Below are 21331 nucleotides of genomic sequence, written 5' to 3'. Positions count from 1 at the left end.
GCATTTCCTGCTTCAGGCTCCTTCACCACACAAATGTTTAAATGGATTCAGGTCTGGGGTCTGGCCAGGCAGAAACACTGATCGTTTGATGAAGTGATTCCTGTGCTGATTTGGATGTTTACTTTGGGTCATGCTGAAATGTGAAATTCCTGTTCATCTTTAGCTTACTAGCAGACACCTGATGGGTTTACACTCTGAGTGGTATTTGTAGTTTTTCATGATTTTTTTCACTTTGAAAACAGCCCCAGTTGCTGATGAAAAGCATGATGCTGCCAACACCAAGCTGTTTCATAGGTATGATGGTGTTTGGTGATGGTGTTTTTGTTGTTGTTGTTTTTTTTTTTTTTTTCCTTAAACCAAATATACCTTATAGAATTTCATTAGACCATAATACATTTTTCACATGGTTTGGGGTGGTTGTCCATCCAACCCCTATAGCTCAGATATGTGAAAAATGTGAGAAATGTTGAAGAAAATGCAGAAAATAATCAGTACTTGTCAGATATTCTGCAGCAGTTCTGTCAGTGCTGCAGCTTCCTTAATGTTGCTGTAGGTCTCTCAGCAGCGTCTCTGGTTCTCTCTCTCTCTCTCTCTCTCTCTCTCTCTGTCTCTGTCTCTCTCTCTCTTTATATCTTGTCCTTTTATACTTTTTTGGAGGGATGTCTTGTTCTTGGTGATGTCACTATGGTGCTCCATTTTTTCCATTTGTTAATGATGGCCTTTATTGTGTTCTGTAGTAAAGCCCCCACCCCCTGATCAATGAGGTATCATGCATGCTTTCTAAGCTCTTCGGGGACCATGGCTTCAATAGTCAAATGAAACCAACAAGATGTGAAGAAAATCCAACAAACAGTTTATCTTTTATTTAGCTTTAATCACTGGTGACAGATGTGTGATAACAGCTGTATAATTTCTTTTGTTCATTCGGAACAGGCACATTTCTAATGATAAAATGGTGTGCACAATTATGCAACTAGGTCGAATATTTTTCCTATTTTTAATGAAATGTATGAATTAAACTTTATTTTTTGAACTTATATGTAAATTCAGAAGGTCGAACAAGGTTTGGTTGGTTTCGTATTTTTACCCCACAAACTCCTGCTATTTTAACAGGGATCTATTGTATTCATTCGACTATGGTATGCTGTATGTCCAAATATGTATTGTGTATTTCTACATTGCTTTGTAATGTACAGTTTTGTTTTGCCACGTGAGAGATTTTGTACTGTGAGAGATATGGTAGGCATGGGCTAAAAAAAAAAACGTTGATCTTGTAAGACCTTGGTTTAAATATCTCAGTAAGCTATATAGAGATTTATTTAATTATTTCAATTCTGTTCATAGAGCTATCTGAAATTTTGTTAAAGTATACTATTTAAATTACAGATGTATTTATCACTAATTTATTTCATATAAGGTGGACATACAAATTCAATAACAATGCTCATATATTTTGTATTACAATCTGTTTTATTACTGCTTAGGTTTCTCTCATTCTAGTCGCACAGTGGCCTTGTGCATTCCTCTGAGTGGAATAAAGGAGACTATCTAGTTTTGTTGAACGTCCAGCTGTTTCACGTCCATGCTGCTGTCTGTTTTCTGTATTCTCTTTCACATTCTTTAGATTCTATTCACAGAAACCACTGTTTTTGCAGGTATTTTGTATTTGGCTAAATTTTATTAGGTTAATTCATCTCTTCTTTTGAATAATGACCTAGGAACCTAAAAGTAATATGTAATTAGAGCATGCTAAATTGTGGGTATGCCAACACTGGTACCATACAGTACATACTTTGTGTGGGTGACTGGTGCTGGTCTTTTCTTGCATGCTGTCCTCTGGTCATAGAGTTAAACTTGGATACTCGTGTATTTATATCACTTTTCTATCTGACTGCCCACTTTCTTTTAAATAATGAGGCACGATATGCTGGGAATTGTACCAGTGTATCTACTCTGTAGACAACTTCTTTCTTCCATCTGTCCTTACTTCCTTTCTTTCTTCCTTCCTAACCAATGTACCTACCTACACACAAGTCTACCTGCCTATATGGTTGCCCACATGCATTTACATACTTTTGATGTAACTAACAGGAAACCATTTGATCTCGAACCCAAATATCTTCAGTGAAGTGTCCTGATTCCAATACATTTCCAATACTTCTACAGGGGACTGTAATTAAATGAAATGCATGTAGAAATGATCAGAGGTGGTTTTTAGAGGTGTCCTGATATGAAACTTACCAATACGGCCTTGATTCAGCCTTGTTATAATAAAACCTACCAGAAAGGAGGAAAAATGCAAATGTGAATGCACACACATACCTTGATTATTATTTTATAATTACTTCATATAGACCATATGCTGCAATCAACTACATTTTGTCCTTCACTCCCAAAGGACATCCACGCTCATGAATGTCTGCTAAGTAAAGAACATCCGGTCTGTAGGGAGCTGTGATGACCCTTTCCATGGCTGGATGGGGTAAATAGGAATGACAGATATGCATGACTGTCATCAGGCATAACATTATGAGCAGTGACAGGTGATGTGAATAACACTGCTTATGGCACCTGTTAGTGGGTGGGATATATTAGGCAGCAAGTGAACATTTTGTCCTCAAAGTTGATGTTTTGGAAGCAGGAAAAATGGGCAAGCGTAAGGATTTGAGCGAGGGCTAAATTCTGATGGCTAGAGGACTGGATCAGAGCATCTCCAAAACTGCAGCTCTTGTGGGGTGTTCCCGGTCTGCAGTGATCAGTATCTATCAAAAGTGATCCAAGGAAGGAACAGTGGTGAACCGGCGACAGGGTCATGAACGGCCAAGGCTCATCAATGCACGTGGGGAGTGAAGGCTGGCCCGTGTGATCCGATCCAACAGACAAGCTACTGTTGCTCAGATCCCTGAAGAAGTTAATGCTGGCTCTGATAGACAGGTGTGAAAATGCACAATGCATAAAAGGAGGACCAACACAATATTAGGCAGGTGGTCATTATGTTATGCCTGGTCGGTGTATATTCACAGCCAGTCCTGTGTGCGGTTCTCCAAACCTCCCGGCGGCAGTGAAGGGGCTTTTTGTCTCTGGTAGCAGCATAAACCTGGGGTAGAAAAAGAAGAAAAATAAACGACTGGTTGTTTGGAAACACACAACCGCAGAATGTGGAAACTGGAACAGGGTTTTATATCTGTATCGCTTAAGGGTCTTGTTCTGGTGTTTATTCTGAAGTTTTAATGTCACTGTGCTTATTGTGGCTTCGTCACATTCAACAGTAGACAAAAAGAGAGATAAAATCTTACTCTCTCATCCTGACGGAATACCTTATAATACAAAGTTGTTAGAAAATTATTAGAAAGCGTTTACTTTTGTTCAGAATGAACGTGCCGAAGAGTGGTTATCGAGTCTTCTCCGCCAACTCCACTGCGGCATGCACCGAGCTGGCTAAGAAGATTACGGAGTATGTATCCTGTTATTACACACACACACACACACACACATATAAACTCACTACACAGCCTGAGTAGTTTACCAGACAACACTGACGATAGCTAACTAACCTTGTCCGTGAGATAGCCAGGACGTTATTAACAGTTAATAACGTGCCAGCTTTGCAGCTGGTCGTTGTAGGATTGCTAGCCAAATAGCTAATTAGTTGTGGCATACAGTACTAATATGAAAACAGCTAGTTAAGTGTGTGGTTTAATCTATGAGTTCAGTTAAACCCCTTCGTCATTCCACAGGACAAGCTAACTGTGACCCTTTAGCTAGCGACACCGTTCAGCTAGGTGTCATGTTTGTTTTGGAGCTAAACAGAATATTCATGTCCAGTAATGGCATCATATGTGGAAATAATGACAAGTACACATATCAGTGATCTAAAATCACCACAGCTTTCTGGAATTAAAAACTCCATGTCATTATATACAAATGGATACTCAGTGGCCACTTTATTAGACATTTTATATTCAGTAGACTTATTGTTTCAGTTTATCAGGTAAACCTGGAACAATACGTCCATTTGTAGGTGTACAAGTTGTTGCTCATCTGTTAACATGCAAAATTGTCATCCCTTTGTTTTCCCCATCCATCAATAGGTATGTTTATATCCACAGATTATTATTTATTTATGTGAATAAATTAAATCTGAATGCAGATTCTGACCATACTGTTTATTGCCAAAAGTTTTGGGACACCCCTCCAAGTCATTAATGTCAGGGGTTGGGCTTGGCACCTTAGTTCTAGTGAAAGGAACTCTTAATGCTTCAGCATACCGAGACATTTTAGACAATTTCATGCTCCCATGAAATTGGGATGTCCCCTTCCTGTTCCAACATGACAAAGCAAGGTCCATAAAGACATGGATGAGTGAGTTTGGTGTGGAGGAACTTGAACTCAGTGTCCTGACCTCAACCCGACACCTTTGGGATGAATTAGAGCGGAGACTGCGAGCCAGGCCTTCTCTTCCAACATCAGTGCCTAACCCCACAAATGTGCTTCTAGAGCAATGGTCAAAAATTCCCATAAACGCACTCCTAAACCTTGTGGAAAACCTTCTCAGAAGAATTGAAGCTGTTAAAGCTGACCAACTCCATATTAAATTCATGTTCATATAAAAGCAGACGTCCCAGTTTTGGCCTGACTCACAGTCTCCGCTCTAATTCATCCCAAAGGTGTTCTATCAGGTTGAGGTCAGGACTCTGTGCAGGCCAGTCAAGTTCCTCCACACCAAACTCACTCATCCATGTCTTTATGGACCTTGGTTTGTGCACTGGTGTACAGTCATGTTGGAACAGGACGGGGTCATCCCCAAACTTTTCCCACAAAGTTGGGAGCATGAAATTGTCTAAATTGTCTTGGTATGCTGAAGCATTAAGAGTTCCTTTCACTGACACTAAGGGGCCAACCCCTGAAAAACACCTGAATTGAATGATTTGGTGGGGTGTCCCAAAACTTTTGGCAATATAGTGTATGTGCCCTAAACATTGCGGTCCGATTCAAATATTTGTTTATATGTGCATTAGATATATTCTGTCTCCTACGATGACCATTTTCCCTTCACCAGACACCAAGTTTGAAATGTAAGAAGTAAATGAACAGACAGTACACATCACTGCGCATGTATGCTAGGTATATTTGAATCAGACTGACAAAAGCTAGATTCAAGCGTTTACACTGATAATTTACCGGATTATTTCAGATCCGATTGAATTTTCATTTGGCTTAAGCTCAATCGGATCGATTGACCTGTTTACATAAAGGCTTTTCAATCTGACTGAGCTGTCAAACTGATTACTAACAGATTATTTGGTTGCATGGAAACCTCCTGAATGACAGTGACACCGACATGGTAGGGAAGGTTAGGTTAGTGTTTTCTGTGGATCCTTTCCAACTAATGGACAAAATATGCATTGCACCAAATGTCTTACAGGGAATAATTACCTCTTAAAGTAGAGGTGTGTGCGTGACTGTTGTTTTTAAATCCACTTTCTGCAAGCTCAGGAAGAAATCCTGACCAATCCTCTTCAATTCTGCTGAAAGTTTTAGCAATCTGGCCCACTCCGGAATTATTGTTATATATCATTTGCACATAATGCTTTTCGTCTAAATATAAACAAAATTAAACCCTGACCCTATTCATGATGAAGTAGTTAATTGTGATGAGAAAGGAATGAATGAATGTGGTAAATGCAGCACTAACAGCTCTTTTAGTCATCATGTCCTTTTATATTCCACAAGTTTCATATGTGACCGCACACTCTTGCACCACCTGCAGTCTTGCCTCACCAGCAGCTCCAACACTGCAATAACCCCCTTATAAAATCTCTCTCAGAAAGAAACCACCTCATTCTCTTGCTCTAAGTTGTTGCTGAATCTTACATCTGTAAAGAAAGAAAGAAAAATAAAACCAGTGTGCAATCTCATCCCAGGTTTATTCCTGCCTTTACCTCCTGTGTTCCTGGGATAAAGCAGTTAATGCTAGTAATGCATCTCTATTCAACAATGCTCTGATATTATGAGACTGTGGTTAAGACATAGGATTTAGAAAACATGTATTCATCCCAAACATGTATTCATCTATGTTGGAACAGTTTTCTTGTAGCCATGCTGTTTTCCATGTAACGGTATGCCCACTATAAAATTGATTTCTTTTTGACTCTTCAGGCGTCTTGGCGTGGAGTTGGGCAAGTCTGTTGTTTACCAGGAGGCAAACAGAGGTGAAAGCAACTTCCATTATTGTAGGATTTATGTATACATAATGAGAATATTGGCAATTTAAATATGACACAGTCTTTCTTCTTATTCTTATAAACTGCAGCGTCATCTGTCTGTTACAGTTGTGGTCATATATGAAGAGTTGAAGCTGTTATAGCTTATATAGATATGCCTTGTGGAATCTGCAAAATGTTAATTATTTAGAAAATGAACACCTATCATCTCCTGTTCGAGTTCCCCCCCCCGGCTCTTAATGTTGTGTTTTGCTTTTTTGAGCATCAAAATTATTATGATCCCTCTTATTTGAAAAAAAAAATATATATATATGAATGTTCTGCAAAATGCATGTAAATTTATAACCCCACTTGTAAATCCAACTGTATTTGACCTTTTTCTCTTTTTCCCAGAGACTAGAGTTGATGTGAAAGAGTCTGTTCGAGGCCAAACCATCTTTATCATCCAGACCATTCCCAGGTAAGGCACATCTTTCTATATGCAAGTGAGAGTAAGACCTAAATCTCAAAGTCTAAATGCATATGAAATATGAATAGATTGTAATCTGTAGCATTGAACTATTTTACAAATGGCAATTCTGGTTAACTTGATTTAATGCACAAATTGTAAAAAAGTATTTCAATATGATGAGTTCCACTGGAAATATAATTAGATTGATCCGGTGTCTATTTGTATTGCAGAGATGTTAACACGGCCATCATGGAGCTGCTGGTCATGGCATATGCACTCAAGACCTCCTGCGCCAAAAACATTATCGGAGTTATCCCTTATTTTCCGTATAGCAAACAGTGCAAGATGAGGAAGAGGGGATCCATAGTGTGTAAACTGTTGGCATCCATGCTCGCCAAAGCAGGTATCAAATAGCCTGTGGTTACAGCTTTTATTTGTAGAACCCACTGAAGTCCATTTGTGTTAACACTCCATTTTCTCCATTTCTAAACTGTCAAGACAATAACAAATCATGATTAATTTGTTGTGCAAAAGTGCGTAATCTGATTTGGATTAGACAAAATGTTCAATCTTATTATTAGTAGTAATATTTCCCAAATTTTATTTATGCCACAAAATAAAGTGGTGGTTTGGTTGGTTCAATCCTATGCCAATCAATCCCATATATATAATATGTATATATATGTACTATACAGTATGCGGTGCACTATATAGTGTTAGAAATAAAGTCTTGTGTACTTCATGTAGTGAAATAAACATATAATTGCATGACATTTTTGTTTCAGCTTTGATGAGCAGTTTAGTTTAATGTGATATGTTAGTTATGTGATATTAAAAGCATTAAATTAAATTTTAGTGTCGGGAGCCGAACGTTCCTTTTCATATCATAAAACAGTATAATGAAAAATATTACAAATATTCTAGGGTTCTAAGGGTTCAGGGGAAAATGGAAAATGGTGCACAATGTATTATTTATTTTGTCTATTAAAGGATTAAGGGATTGTAGTATATGGAGTGCTTACCGATGAGGATAATAACAGAATTGCTGTGTAGTCCTTTTTCTCTTTTACATTTAATTTTCTTGCACTAATTTCTCAATGAAATAGATTGCTTTTATGAAATGAGATTTTTCTCACTGGAATTTTTTTTTTTTACTCATTATAAATGTCACTGTTAATCAGGTTTAACACACATCATCACTATGGACCTACATCAGAAGGAGATCCAGGGTTTCTTCAGTTTCCCGGTTGATAACCTGCGTGCTTCTCCATTCCTTCTACAGTACATTCAAGAAGAGGTAAGTTAACTTTAGGGTCTTTGATTCTTGAAATACTTAACCCTGGTTTTATTCTAAACCCCGGGTTAACCATTTAATCGTAATCCTGTTTCACACACCTTATACTTTACTCAGGGTTAACAGTTAATCCTGGGTATTCATAATCTTACATGCATTCCTAAACCCTGTGTTGATATCTTTTGCATATTTGCTCTGTCAACAACCATGATGCATCATGTGATCAGTTTATCTCTTGCTTTCCACCAATGAGAAAAAAAAATATTGCCACACAAATCCTCTAATTTCTGATTTTAGCACTGCATCATTTCACACTGCAAGATCAACTATACAAAAGCCTGTGTAACATTGCTTCTGATCAGTGTTTCATAACCCCGGGCAAAAATGTGTGCTTCAGACACAGGGTTAAGTGCAGTGTGAAAAGCGCTTTCGAGTGAAATTCCTCACCACAGTCAACATACACCTAAATATCCTGAGGCTATTTGTAAAATGTATTTTCTTCTAGGTCCCTGATTACAGAAATGCCATCATTGTTGCAAAGTCTCCCTCTGCTGCAAAAAGGTATTGTCCCTAGTTGAACCTCTAAATGGTCACAGTATGTGTTGCATGCAGTATATTCTGTTTAAATATTTTAGATTTTTAATAATAAAGGAACAATGCTATTTTGTTTCACACTATACTTTATGCTTGCATAATCAGCCATAACATAAAATCCACTAGGAGTAACATTGATGTATCTTGTTACACTGGCACCTGTAAAGTAGTAGGATATATTAGGCAGCAAGTGATATTTAGGCAGTCTGTTCCCAAAGATGATGTGTTGGAAGCAGGAGCAATGGGCAAGCATTAAGATATAGGTCACTTTGTCAAGGGCTAAATTGTGATTGCTAGATGCAGTTCAGGAATGGTTTGAGGAACATGACAAAGAGTTGGCCTCCAAATTCCCTAGATCTCAATCCAATTGAGCATCTGTGGGATGAGCTAGACAAAAACGTCCATTCTATGGAGGCTTGTACACCGATCAGGCATAACATTATGACCATCTGCTTAATATTGTGTTGGTCCCCCTTTTGCTGCCAAAACAGCCCTGACCTGTCAAGGCATGGACTCCACTAGATTCCTGAAGTTGGGCTGTGGTATCCGGCACAAAGATGTCAGCAGCAGGTCCTTTAAGTCCTCCAAGTTGCCTTTGCTATCGACTTTGAGGACAAAATATTTATCTGGTGCTTTGTGTATCCCACCCACTAACAGGTGATATGATGAGGAGCTAATCACTTAATCACGTGTTATTCACTTCACCTGTCAGTGCTCATAATGTTATGCCTGATCAGCGTAGATCTGCTGCTGACATTTTGGTCCCAGGTACAACAGCACATCTTCAGAGGTCTTGTGGAATCCATGAAAAAGTTTTATTGATATTTGTAAAATAATAGTTTATATTAAGAAACCTAGTTGTTGTGTATTTGTGTACAGGTCTTGATTACTGCTTAGCTTATAAAATGTACGGCTTTCTTTTAATTGTTGCATCTATTATATTTGCACACATTATATTCTGATGTGTTTTGAAGCTGTTTATGCTCAAATACATTTAAATTGAACATTTCACATTTCCAGAACTGTTAGCAGCTTTACATTCATTTCAGAGACCTTTCTTTTTGTATGTGCTGATCACAGGGCTCAGTCGTATGCGGAGCGTCTGCGTCTGGGCCTGGCTGTAATTCACGGGGAGGCTCAATGTTCTGAATCAGACATGGCAGACGGACGACACTCTCCCCCTTGTGTGCGCAACACTACAGGCCACCCAGGCCTTGAGCTGCCATGTAAGACTCACCAGTACAGACAAATAAACCTTCTCAGAGCAACAGAATTATTCAAGGCCTTAGCATAGACGGTTTTCCCCAAAAGACTATTAGCAGAGCCGCTACTTAAATATGTGGATATTGATTGTATTGGGTACAGATGCTTTCTCTGCAGTAAGGGGGGTGTTAATAAGGGCAAAATCTTGCATCTCCATACTAACAGCCTTTCTGAAGCACTCTCCTGCACGGCTTTGCAATATTTCAATTTAAAGCACACGTCATCATCTAATTCCTGTGATGATTGGAAATGTCCAAAACCTAAAAAAAAAATATTTTAACGTGTTCATAATGTCTTTTGGGACTACTCCTTTGTTGGTTTTGTATAATTATTATTGCTAAACAGTTAATTCTGTTTCATTTGTGCTTGTTGTATATGTCATGTAGACTTGGACAATTCTCAGAGGGGCCTCTAAGAGATACACTATTAGTGTTCTTAGACGTTTTGCACTAGTCCATATAACAACATTTATGGGAAAAAAAAGAGGAAAAAGACAATGCTATATTCTGAAGATATACAAAGTAAACATGTACTACAAAAACGTTAACATCTACACCATCAGCAGTAAATAGTACTGATTAAATAGGCTAGCTCATTTCTGAGTGGATTCTGAGGATTTTTGAAGTCTCGCTCTCATCTTTCCGTGTTTTATGAGCTGTCTGTGTGGACATTATTTAATGTGGTGTTTATTTGTTGATAATAGGCAAGCAACAAGCTCCGTTCCCTGGCATAGAGCTTCCAAGTACGATGGTTAACTCTCTTTTGCTTCTGATCACAACAGTGACCACACTGCAATGGTTCCTCTGTGCATGCATGCAGTAACCGAGGCCTCTCAATACCTGCAGCCAAAAGCATTCTGTGCTCCTTCCATGCATAGAAATGCTAATTGAAAATTTCCGGTCATAGTCTTGAGACGATCAAACTTTCTTACCTATTCAAATCACTTTGTTCCATGCACAATTATTTAGTCGGTTCCGTACGTCATTTTGCCTGGTCTTCACAAATCTAGCAGTTTGAGCAGATGTGTAATCAACTTCCTTTATTTTTGCACTGATTACTATAAGTAGAGGCAGGTGTACACACATTTCAGAGTGCTTCCTGTCAGGATTGAGAAACCTCAAATGAAGTGATTCATTTAAAAGCTGTTTCGTAATTATCATCTTTTTGAACGATTGGAACCATTTAATCCATTTAATGCCCGAGATGTGTGTGTGTGTGTGTGTATATATATATATATATATATAGTGTATGTATGTATATATGTGTGTGTGTGTGTGTATATATATATATATACACACACACGTTTAAGTTTGATCTGGCCTAAATGTTGCTAATCAACACATCATGCCTGCTTGTGGAGAACGGTGTAGATTAGATGTTTAGACTAGTTGTTTTACTAGCTGCTTGGAACCAAGACCTATGCAAGGCCTTGGAAACACATGACCTTGAGGAAAAGAACTCCAGAAAATAAATAGTCTGATAATACAAGGCTGAGAATTAAGCAAGCATTTCTAGGACCATTTGAAAGCATCTTCAGTACTTTAACAGTGTTGAAAAGTACAATTAACAGATGTTTATTTAATTTTTTCTAGATGAACTGACAATTAGCTGTAAAAGAAAAGGCCATGTTCTCCTTTTTTCAAAACTCCTTTACAGACTCATCTTCAAGCAAATGGCTGTATTTTGCCTCGCTAGTTTAAAGGCATGTGTTGATGGCATGTTTAACTTTTTTAATCGCTCCCCTGTGTGTTAAACCTAATTCAGGTGTGCAAGTGTGTTTGTTGGTTGTCTCTGTTCCTGTGCCTTTGCTCTGACAGAAGGCTTGAATATAAATTAAGAATGACCATGCAGTATTGACCAGCCCCTGAATTTTAGCAGTCCCAGTCAGATTTGCTGGCTTCGAGTTATAAATCTTAGGTTTTTCCATTGCATCTTATATGCAGACTTTGGTGTATAAGTCTCTTCGATACGTTCTCCTTCATGACTGGACAAAAAAAACAACGATTGTTTTTGATTTCTGCATGGCATGTGCTGCAATGAGTTTGCCGTTACTAATGTAGCCAGAATTGTAGGTGGGGTAACATGGGAACCGTCAAAGAAAACCATCAGGCACTTCGAACTGACTAGGGCGACTTTCAAAGATTGATAAGTAGGGAAGAAAACACAACGGGGCATGCTGTTCTAGGAAAATGATCAGAGTCTTGAGAGGTATGACACAGCCCAACATACAGCCCAGTTGATTATTTGACAATAGCAACACATTCTGAAGTGTTGTATTCTTCTTATACCACAGCAATTTCAATATGAACAATTACAATTTCTTATTTGTTCATCAATGACGCATCATGTTTTTAACCTTTTATAGTTGCTTTTAATGTTGTGGACGGTCCATGCATTACAGCAGTTATAACTTTCTTGGCATTAATTAGAAAAGAAAAAAAAAAACATGATACAGTTTGTCATGTTACTGTGAAACTAGAAATCATTGTACTCTGTTTGAAAGAGGCAGAAAATTGCTGATTCCCAAAACTCATTTAATAAACATGAACTAAATGTCTCTTTTAAAGCTACAATATTTTTATCTGTGTATTTATTAGCCCTTATATTAGAATATGTGGAGCAACCTTCAACATTGAAGTCCTGTGAATGAGCTGTTTACTCAAATTCAAATTAGAATTTTATTTGTCACATTACTTAACACATTTTACTTGTCACATTTTCATACACAGTACGACATGTAGTGAAATGTTGTTGTTTTTTTTGTGACTGTCCTATGATGGAAATAAAAATACAATTTAAATAAAAATGTAAAACTAGAATATAGAAATATAGGAAATACAATTTAAATAAAAATTTAAAGCTAAAATGATTCAAATATAAGAAATAATGTAAATAAAAATGAAAACTAGAATATAAAAATATAAGGAATAATGTAAATAACAATGTAACACTAGAATATAAAATATAAGAAATAATGTAAATAAAAATCTAGAAATAGAATAAAAAAATATAAGAAATACAATTTAAACAATAATGTAAAACTAGAATATAAAATATAAGAAATACTATTTAAACAATAATGTAAAACTAGAATATAAAATCTAAAATACAATTTAAATAAAAACGTAAAACTAGAATCTAATAATATAAGAAATACATTTTAAATAAAAATGTAAAACTAGAATATAAAATATAAGAAGTACAATTTAAATAAAAATGCAAAACTAGTATGTGAAATCTAAGAAATAATGTAAATAAAAATGTAAAACTAGAATATAAAATAAATAATGTAAATAAAAATGTAAAACTAGAATATAAACATATAAGAAAGAATGTAAATAAAAATGTAAAACTAGAATATAAAAATATAAGAAATACACTAGCAGAAAAGAAGAATCTAAAATAAAAAGAATATCAAGTGTAAAAAGAAAATAAGAATGTAATACAAAATATAAAAGCATGTAAGCAGCATAGTGTTAAATGTAGTGATAGTTAAATGTACAGTGAAATGGGTGGATGGATGTGGACAGAATATAGATATACTATCCTTGTGTTTCAGTCACTGTTATTCTGTTGTGCTCGCCATAGTTGGTACTGCATTTCTGAATTTGCTGCACAACAGAAACACTCCCCTTAAATTTCGAACAACCAAAATTCCCATTTCTGAAGTGCGGATTGCTGCTGCCATGGCATTTACATAGAAATCTTGTTCACGAACTCACCACAAGGTGGCGCAAAGGGACACAGTGCTGCATACAGATTTGATTTGAATGAAACCACAATTAAAGCCATACTGACTGAATTACATTTCAGCAACAATTAAATTTGATTTTCACACTTGTGTGTGTATATATATATATATATATTGGAAACCTCATAACGATTGTCATGTTATCATGTGTTAACCTGGTTTGCTTCACATGAACTCTTTCCTGCTTCTTAAATACTCATTTAAATACTTTTTTATTTATGTAAATAAGGCTATCAGAAAAACTGTAGTTCATGGTTATAAAAATGAAACAAAATATAAATATATATATATATATGAATTCTTTCTCTTCAAAATAATGAGATGAATAAATTCAGCTTAACATCCAATGCTTGGTGGAAGCTTATGAGGCATTTTTTTTATATTGTTTATGTAAAACACTCTCTTTATCTCATACTGCCCCTTACTTACAAAATGGGCTTTGAGTTCACTTCCTGCAAGTGATACCTTGGAAGAGAATAAATGGTTGATTGAAACAGATAGTGTTCTTATGTACCTTCTCTGTATCTACCTACACAACATGCTCCATATTACAGAGTGTACAGTATCTTAAAGCATTTATGAGCACACAAACCTACCGGCTCTTCCTGTCTGGGGGCGGAAAGTATCCTAAAGTATTTCAGCAAGAGGAGAAAAAAACGTTTCTCTTTATAGGGAGGTTATGTTGATATGACAGGATCTGCTACAGTGCTGTTTGTTGAAGATGTATGTAGTCAGTTTGATTAGGGCAGTATGCATGATTAAATGAAAACCATCTTTTTTGAAGCACACACACAATCACAATAATGTCGTCAGTTCCGTATTCGCTCCTCAAAATGGCAGGAACTACACAGTGCAACATCACATGAAACGCAAGGAGAGAAACTTATTAGAATGAGATCATTAATAGAAACCTAACATTTGAATTATATCAGAATCGTTTTTTACCATACACCCTTATCCAGAGCAACTTACAATTTATTTCATTGTTTTATACAATCAAGCAATTAAGGATCTTGCTCAGTGGCTCGGCAGTGGCTGCATGGTGGACCTGGGATTCGACCTCACAACCTTCCATTCAGTAGTCAAGCACCTCAACCACTAAGCTACCACTGAAAATTAATACCTTCTGACTCAAGATTTAAACAGCTCTGTGGTATAAGAAGGGATAATGGTAGATTTTGTATAGTTTAGGCATTAATTATTTTAGAATATTACATATGCTTGGATCCATCTTACCCAATCTACACTGACTCTGAAGCCTTTTTTATATGATGGTATCCCTCTCTACAACCTCCTGTTTTAAGAATGAAAATGAAAACCTGCTGAAATCTCTTTTTCTAGTAATGATGGCCAAGGAGAAACCACCCATCACAGTGGTGGGAGATGTTGGAGGACGCATCGCCATCATTATCGTAAGATGCACCTTTTTCTTCCGAGTATTTACTGTACTAATGATGTCAGGTTAATGGCAGTATCATTGTTGATTTTAGTTTATGGCCAAAGCTGAGGTGAAGACTTTAAAAATTTATAACAGGGAGTTGTCTGTTTGTTAGCTACAACCTTTGCCTTCACATAAATGATAAATTCCTATAAGTTATATGCTGCATGACAGATGTGTGTGTGTTTGAATACAGAGTACAAAACAAGTGACTGTTTGTGACATGCTATTTATGGCCTGGCCTGCTACCAGTTCCTAGTTATCTTCCTGAATTTCACCCACAGTAGTTTCGGTGGTTTACCAAGATGAGAGCAGATACACCTGCCATATATTACATGCCCATTGAAGAATCTGATGGCTTGCATGGTGTATCTGAATAATATGGCGTATCTGAAGCCCATGGGTGCATTTCATTCAGCTCCCTAGTTCAGAGGTCAGATCATGTGTGTAAAAGTATATTGTACTTATTTTAAACCCTCATCTAGGATGACATCATTGATGACGTGGAAGACTTTGTGGCATCAGCCGAGATCCTGAAGGAGAGAGGAGCCTATAAGATCTACATCATGGCTACCCATGGCCTGCTGTCAGCCGATGCGCCACGCCTCATCGAGGAGTCTGCCATAGACGAGGTCATTATCCTGTTTTTTTAACACACTCACTTTCCCCATATAACCAAGTGACATGTTACGTGAATCTAAATGCAGGAACAAATTATGAATGCTATGTCATGTCAATGTAGGCATGGCTGTGCCAGAGATTACCGGTAAGAGAACAATCTACCCGTGGATGCAAACTAATTGAGAACGTTTCTATTGGGGTTCATTTCATACTTGGGTCCTGTTTCAAGACTTTTGGAAGCTGGTTCTCGGTTCATCAGCAATTTGGGGTAGTTTACACATGTAATTGCTTTTTTCCCTTGGATATGAAAGCACAACCTTGGTTTTTACATACTTTATTATTAGATAAACAAGTAGCTAAAAAGGTAGGCAGGGTAATGTATATAAAAAAATATTTTTTAAATATATCAGTATTACAGAAATCCCATTATATTTTTGAAATGTTTACTCATGTATAAAAAGGCATGTTTCTTACGTTAAAAATACATTTTAATAACCTCCACATTTATTGCCACATTCTTATTTTTTAACACAGTCACCCCATACAGTAAGCATGACAGTGAATGGGGTGGGGAAAGTGCCCAGTTTTAGAATTTACATTATCACTTTTATATTATCAACAAGCAGCTGTTTGGAAGAAAGAAGTAAAAGAAGAAAAGTGCAGTGCCTGAACCAAGCACCATTAGGATTAACATCATATGTTGTGAGGCCTAAATAAAACAAAGTTTTTTATTTTCATCATGTTTGGCTGTTCCTTGTAATTCTGTCTAAGGAAAAGCACCATGGTTTTTTTTTTTTTTTTTTGTGGCTCTTGAGGAAAATCGCTGGCTTAATGCTAGCTTAAGTACTAGAATAGAAACCTAGTTGCCGCTGCCAAAAGGTTCAAACATTACAATAGATAGTGAGCCAAACATACTTTTAAATGAACACAGAAATTGTTAAAGAAATACAACACAGTTTGCAAAATCTGTGGTCTGAATTGAAGAGGGAAATCCACAAACCTAAGAACATAAAGGAGTTTAACACATTTTGCATACAAGGGTGGACCCAGAGCCTTCTATAAAGAGTCTGCAACCAATGTTAGACATGTATTTTAATAGACATTTATTTAAATCAGAATAGTCATCACTGCACAGTATCTGTTTGTTCCTGTATGATTGAGCTGAAGTGATCACGTGCCATTTTCCGGTGACGATAATTCTGTGGACTACTTTATTTACAGGTGGTGGTGACGAATACCGTCCCACATGAGGTGCAGAAGCTGCAGTGCCCGAAGATCAAGACAGTGGACGTGAGCATGATCCTGGCCGAAGCCATCCGCCGCATCCACAACGGCGAGTCCATGGCCTACCTGTTTCGCAACATCACTGTAGATGATTAGGCTGAGTTGTGACCTCACTGTGGAAGGGACGTCTGTACAAAGCATAGAGGAGGTACTTCCTCCTCTTCTGCATGTGCTAGGAGTGCCAGGTTTTCTTTCAAAAGTATTATTTAAACCAATAATATTAGCTTATTTAAATCTATAAGAAATAAACCGTTTGAGGCCAGGTTAAACACAAAGTTAAGTTACATTTTAGGAACTGACAGTCACTGTTAAAATATGAAGGGAGTCTCTTTTAGCACTTCTGCACTACTATAAGCGATGCAGCTTTAAAAGGCTGCAGCAGCACCTAATACATATGCATATGAGTCCTGATGCTTTGCTGAAGTAGCCTGCCAGATAAGTGGCATTCGGTCAGAACTGATTTGTATACGCAAATGTTATAGTTTATTTCAGAAAGCGCTTTAATGAAATAAAAAATTAGTGCGTGAGCCAATGTGACCTAAAACTCTAGAGCTATAGATAAGCATTGTGATGATTTGTTTATTATAAGAGTGGATAGCTCTTAAGTCCATAAATGTAAGCAAAAAAAAACAAAAAACGTGCATGTCTTTGCATCCAAGCCATGTGGTTTCTGTCATCTTACTGTTGTGTTCCGATACTTTAGGTCTTGTGCACATTTATCAGGCTCTTTATAGACTCTTATTAGTTTATATCGACATGATCACAGTTTGTTTCTCTACACATTCAGCACTCACTTTTCACATTGTTCTTTGCAACGTCTCCCCCATCACTTCCACTTCCTGTTCACAGCTCATTCCTGTTGTGTGGCATTTAGACAGGTGGTGAGTGAGTGTGACTCTGCGAGAGCAACAGTAGTTGCTTTGGCAACTGTATTCAAAGTTAGTTCCTTGTTATTCTTTTTCTATCTGCTGGCCTTCCCCAGCTCATCTGGGCCACATTCCAACTATTCAAAACGGATGATTTTGTTTTGTGAAATTCTGTCACTGAAGTTGATTTATAATCATATTTTTGTAAATAAAGAAAACGGCTGAATTTTTCAGAGCTTCACTGTGTCTTTATTGAAGTACATATGAATCAGAAACCTTTAACCATGAGCACTTTCTTTGAAATATATCATCTGTACTCATCACCATTATCATCACCATATACCAGTTCAATATAATCACAGTCCTCCTGAACAGATCCCATTCCTCACATTCCAGTACAGCTTTGTTCATATAGTGAATTTTTTTTTTTTACATTTTATAGTGGTCATCTCCGTTTAGAGTTTGAACTAATTAAAACACTCTCCGACTGGTCACTAACAGGAGCTCGCTCTATATGATTTAGTCACAGACCCTTTACTTGCTCAGAACTCCTCAGGTTAACTCTGAGGGGACACTGAGGAGCTTAGACCAAGTCAAGGGGCAAAGACATCGACTCGTATAAGTTTTGCAGGGTACTTGCTACCTTACAACAATTCCAAATACAGCAGCAATAATGTCTTTTTTACTCTTCTTTCCTCAACACATAGTTCAACTCAGCATGTAATTATAAAAGTCTTATATAATAGGTTAAGAAGTGGTCAAGCTTCACAACATTTAAACCTGTTTAAAGAATTAAGAGCTTTGAGAAAACGCAACCGTTTTTGTCTATGTTTAAGACTCACCTGCGTGTGGTAGGCTCAAGCAGTCTGGGTGTCAAATGCAAACTGACCCAGGTGAACCAGATAGGCAGCTGTGTGTTTTAACCAGACTTTTAAGAGGAAGTACAGTGCTGACATTAATATTACTTCCCGTTTCAGCTCAGGGGAACAATACACCTTGTCTCAGAAAGGGGAAATGTGTTGTGTGTAACTGTGTGTCGGTGTAACTGTCTGTGCTGTATGAAGTAGGTGTAGTGTGGACAGGCATCTCGGTCAGTCTGTGTGTATGTCTGGATCTGACTGCTTAGTCTAGGGCATGATATAGCGCTGTTACAGATCGCATGAAAGCAGCGGTATATTCTATATCTTTACTTGTTGCTACAGAAACTGGTATGTGAATAACAATGAAAGAGACATGCTAAATCTGTCATCCTGACCTGTTTGTGGGTCTGAATGCATTTAACATGATTAAACTTTGTAGTGTTTGGTAGGTTTGTCTGGATAAGAATATCCCTTACAGAGAATGGGAAACCTGACATTCTTTATTTTTTATTTTTCTCTCTAAAGACCATTCTTCAGTATAAGAAGCAATAGGAACCAACCAACATCCCAATACGAATAGGAGAAGAGAAAGTTGGCATTTGGTTAACAAACCATGCCCTTCCCTGTCATTTTATTTCTGCTTTGACTAAACAATCAGGGCCTTCTGCCAAGCACAAGCAGAGGAGATGCAAGCTGGATGAATGTCCACTAGATGGTAGTAGACTGCCTTTTCTAAAGCTTTCACTATTCAAGAACTGTGAAGATTGCTGGCCATCACTTATGAGCAGCATTTCCTTCCCCTTTCTGTTCTTCCCTTGGTATTAGATATGAACAATATCGTAATAAAATTTATTCATTCACCCTGGTTATAATGTTGATGTATGACACTTTGGTAATTAATATTAAACCTAACATTGCTATTAAATATATACATATATATGGATGAATTCTATCAAAATGAGAGAATAAACACTTGTATAATTATAGACACATTAATAGTATAGTAAGTGTTTTCAGTGGTGCTTCATTGAAGTCATCAGGCCGACATCTGATCATGTAAATATTTATTTGTACTGTAACAAAACATAAAAAAATGTGTAACATAATTAACTCTAGAATATCAAAACTACATGAGTTTCATTACATTCATGGATTTTTTTTTTTTTTTTTTACAAGAACCAAGGCTCAGTACAGTGTTACAATAATATCCTCTAAAACAACGCACATTTTATACAAGCAACCTTCAAAACAAAATGGATTTGAATGGATTTTATGTTCACACTACAGTCCACACAAGCTGGATCTAGTTATTAGACTATTTTTTTACAGGCTTGTCCACCAGAGTCTACTTGCATCAGATTAACACTTGACAGTGAGCGCTCATCAGAGTTCAGTGCAACTTATGGCTGAAAAGATTTGCCATATTCTTTCCAAACAATCAGCAGTTCCTGGTTTTCCCTCATAATATGAGGCTTGAGGTTTCTTTTCTTCACCTCCCTTTTTATCAGCACTTTCCATCTTGTCCAATGTCAGTACTGAGATGATCACGATGATGCTGTGTTTGAAAGGGTTAAAACATGGAGAGGACTTTCCTGTGAACTTTAGGACATGGTGCAGCTGTTGGTCTTGTTCATGGGTGGCCGTGCTCCTGCGTTCTTGGGGAAGGTCTCTCGGCGACGCCTCAGTGCAGGGCTCAGGCGGTTTGGCACGTTGGCCTGCTGCAGCAGCTCTCTGAACACCTCCAGCACGTTGTCGTTCTCTTTCGCCGAGGCTTCCAAGAAGCAGTTGTTCCAATCCAGCTCCATGGTGGCAATGACATCTTCGGCATTTACCCTTCTGTCGCCCTTACAGTCTGTTTTGTTCCCCACCACCACCACTGGTGTGAACTTGTCCTCCTTGATCTCCAGGATCTCCTTGTGCAGACTCTTGACGGCTTCCAGTGACTCGGGGTCATCCACGGAGTACACCAAGGCGAAGACATCGCCATTCTGAATGGAAAGCTTGCGCATAGCTGGGAACGAGTAGCTGCCGCTCGTATCCATGATGTGCACAGTCACCTTGATGCCAGCCACCTCGTACTCCATGCTGTGGAGCTCCTCCACCGTGCGCCGGTGCTTCGGTTCGAACCGATCCTGCAAAAAGCGCTGGATTAGAGCTGTTTTTCCCACGCCGGCAGCTCCCATGAACACCAGCCGTACCTCTTTCTTTTCCTTTACGTCCAGAGACATGCTCTCTGAATGCTGCTCTTAACTTAATGGACTGGTTAGTTCCTGTAAGATTTTAGTTTGAACCTCATCAACGTTGAGATAAGCTTCAGAACCTTTTCGAGCTCTTCACGAAACTCAGTTTAGCACTTGCTGCTGAATGAAACCCATGCTGAGATGTGCTGTAGAAATGCATGGCATACAGCTGACAGGTGCTTCTGTGTCTGTGGGTGTCTGTGTGTACTATTTATAGATTTTCTCAATCACGGTTTTGCGCTCCTCCTGAGCTCTCGTCCAATTGCTTTACAGCAGCGGTCCGTATCATTTACTCTGTGACCAATTGAAGAGAGGTATGCAAATGAGAAATGTTATGAATATGATCAAATCAGAAGTGGCTGGAGTGAAAAGCTCTAGATGTGTTTTGGTGCTTCAGATTCATGTATTTAATGAAGAGGCTTTGCCGTTATATATGATTCAAAGG

At 37.7% G+C, this 21331-nt stretch overlaps 2 protein-coding genes across 3 annotated transcripts; one reads left to right on the top strand and one right to left on the bottom strand.

The window, feature by feature from the left end:
• Positions 1 to 3074: 3074 nt before the first annotated feature.
• LOC131369053 (phosphoribosyl pyrophosphate synthase-associated protein 1) lies at positions 3075 to 19506 on the top strand. 2 transcript variants are annotated; one of them, XM_058415473.1, is made up of 11 exons: positions 3075 to 3454; positions 6160 to 6212; positions 6618 to 6684; positions 6906 to 7078; positions 7857 to 7972; positions 8475 to 8530; positions 9644 to 9789; positions 10530 to 10568; positions 14919 to 14989; positions 15501 to 15647; positions 16858 to 19506. In XM_058415473.1, exons 1-11 carry the CDS (start codon positions 3372 to 3374, stop codon positions 17014 to 17016), a joined length of 1110 nt encoding a protein of 369 aa, XP_058271456.1. In that variant the 5' UTR covers positions 3075 to 3371; the 3' UTR covers positions 17017 to 19506. The 2 variants fall into 2 exon arrangements, with proteins under 2 accessions (XP_058271456.1, XP_058271464.1); XM_058415481.1 differs by lacking the exon at positions 10530 to 10568 and having other exon boundaries at positions 3079 to 3454.
• A 187-nt stretch (positions 19507 to 19693) lies between these two features.
• Positions 19694 to 21074, bottom strand: rasd4 (rasd family member 4). Its single transcript, XM_058415492.1, has one exon. It carries the CDS (start codon positions 20872 to 20874, stop codon positions 20248 to 20250), a length of 627 nt encoding a protein of 208 aa, XP_058271475.1. The 5' UTR covers positions 20875 to 21074; the 3' UTR covers positions 19694 to 20247.
• Positions 21075 to 21331: the final 257 nt, after the last annotated feature.

The sequence above is a fragment of the Hemibagrus wyckioides genome, linkage group LG02 (genome assembly GCF_019097595.1).
Source record: "Hemibagrus wyckioides isolate EC202008001 linkage group LG02, SWU_Hwy_1.0, whole genome shotgun sequence".
NCBI lineage: Eukaryota > Metazoa > Chordata > Actinopteri > Siluriformes > Bagridae > Hemibagrus > Hemibagrus wyckioides.
Note: the sequence above shows the minus strand (reverse complement) of the source record. Positions and strands in the feature narration are given on the sequence as shown.

What these genes read in the sequence shown, in the direction of transcription:
- LOC131369053 (XM_058415473.1), top strand. Translation starts at nt 3,372, where the DNA reads ATGAACGTGCCGAAGAGTGGTTATCGAGTCTTCTCCGCCAACTCCACT. An exon ending in ATCATCCAGACCATTCCCAG is followed by an intron (nt 6,685 to 6,905) that starts GTAAGGCACATC and finishes TTTGTATTGCAG; the next exon opens with AGATGTTAACACGGCCATCA. An exon ending in TCTCCCTCTGCTGCAAAAAG is followed by an intron (nt 8,531 to 9,643) that starts GTATTGTCCCTA and finishes TGCTGATCACAG; the next exon opens with GGCTCAGTCGTATGCGGAGC.
- rasd4 (XM_058415492.1), bottom strand. Translation starts at nt 20,874, where the DNA reads ATGTCTCTGGACGTAAAGGAAAAGAAAGAGGTACGGCTGGTGTTCATG.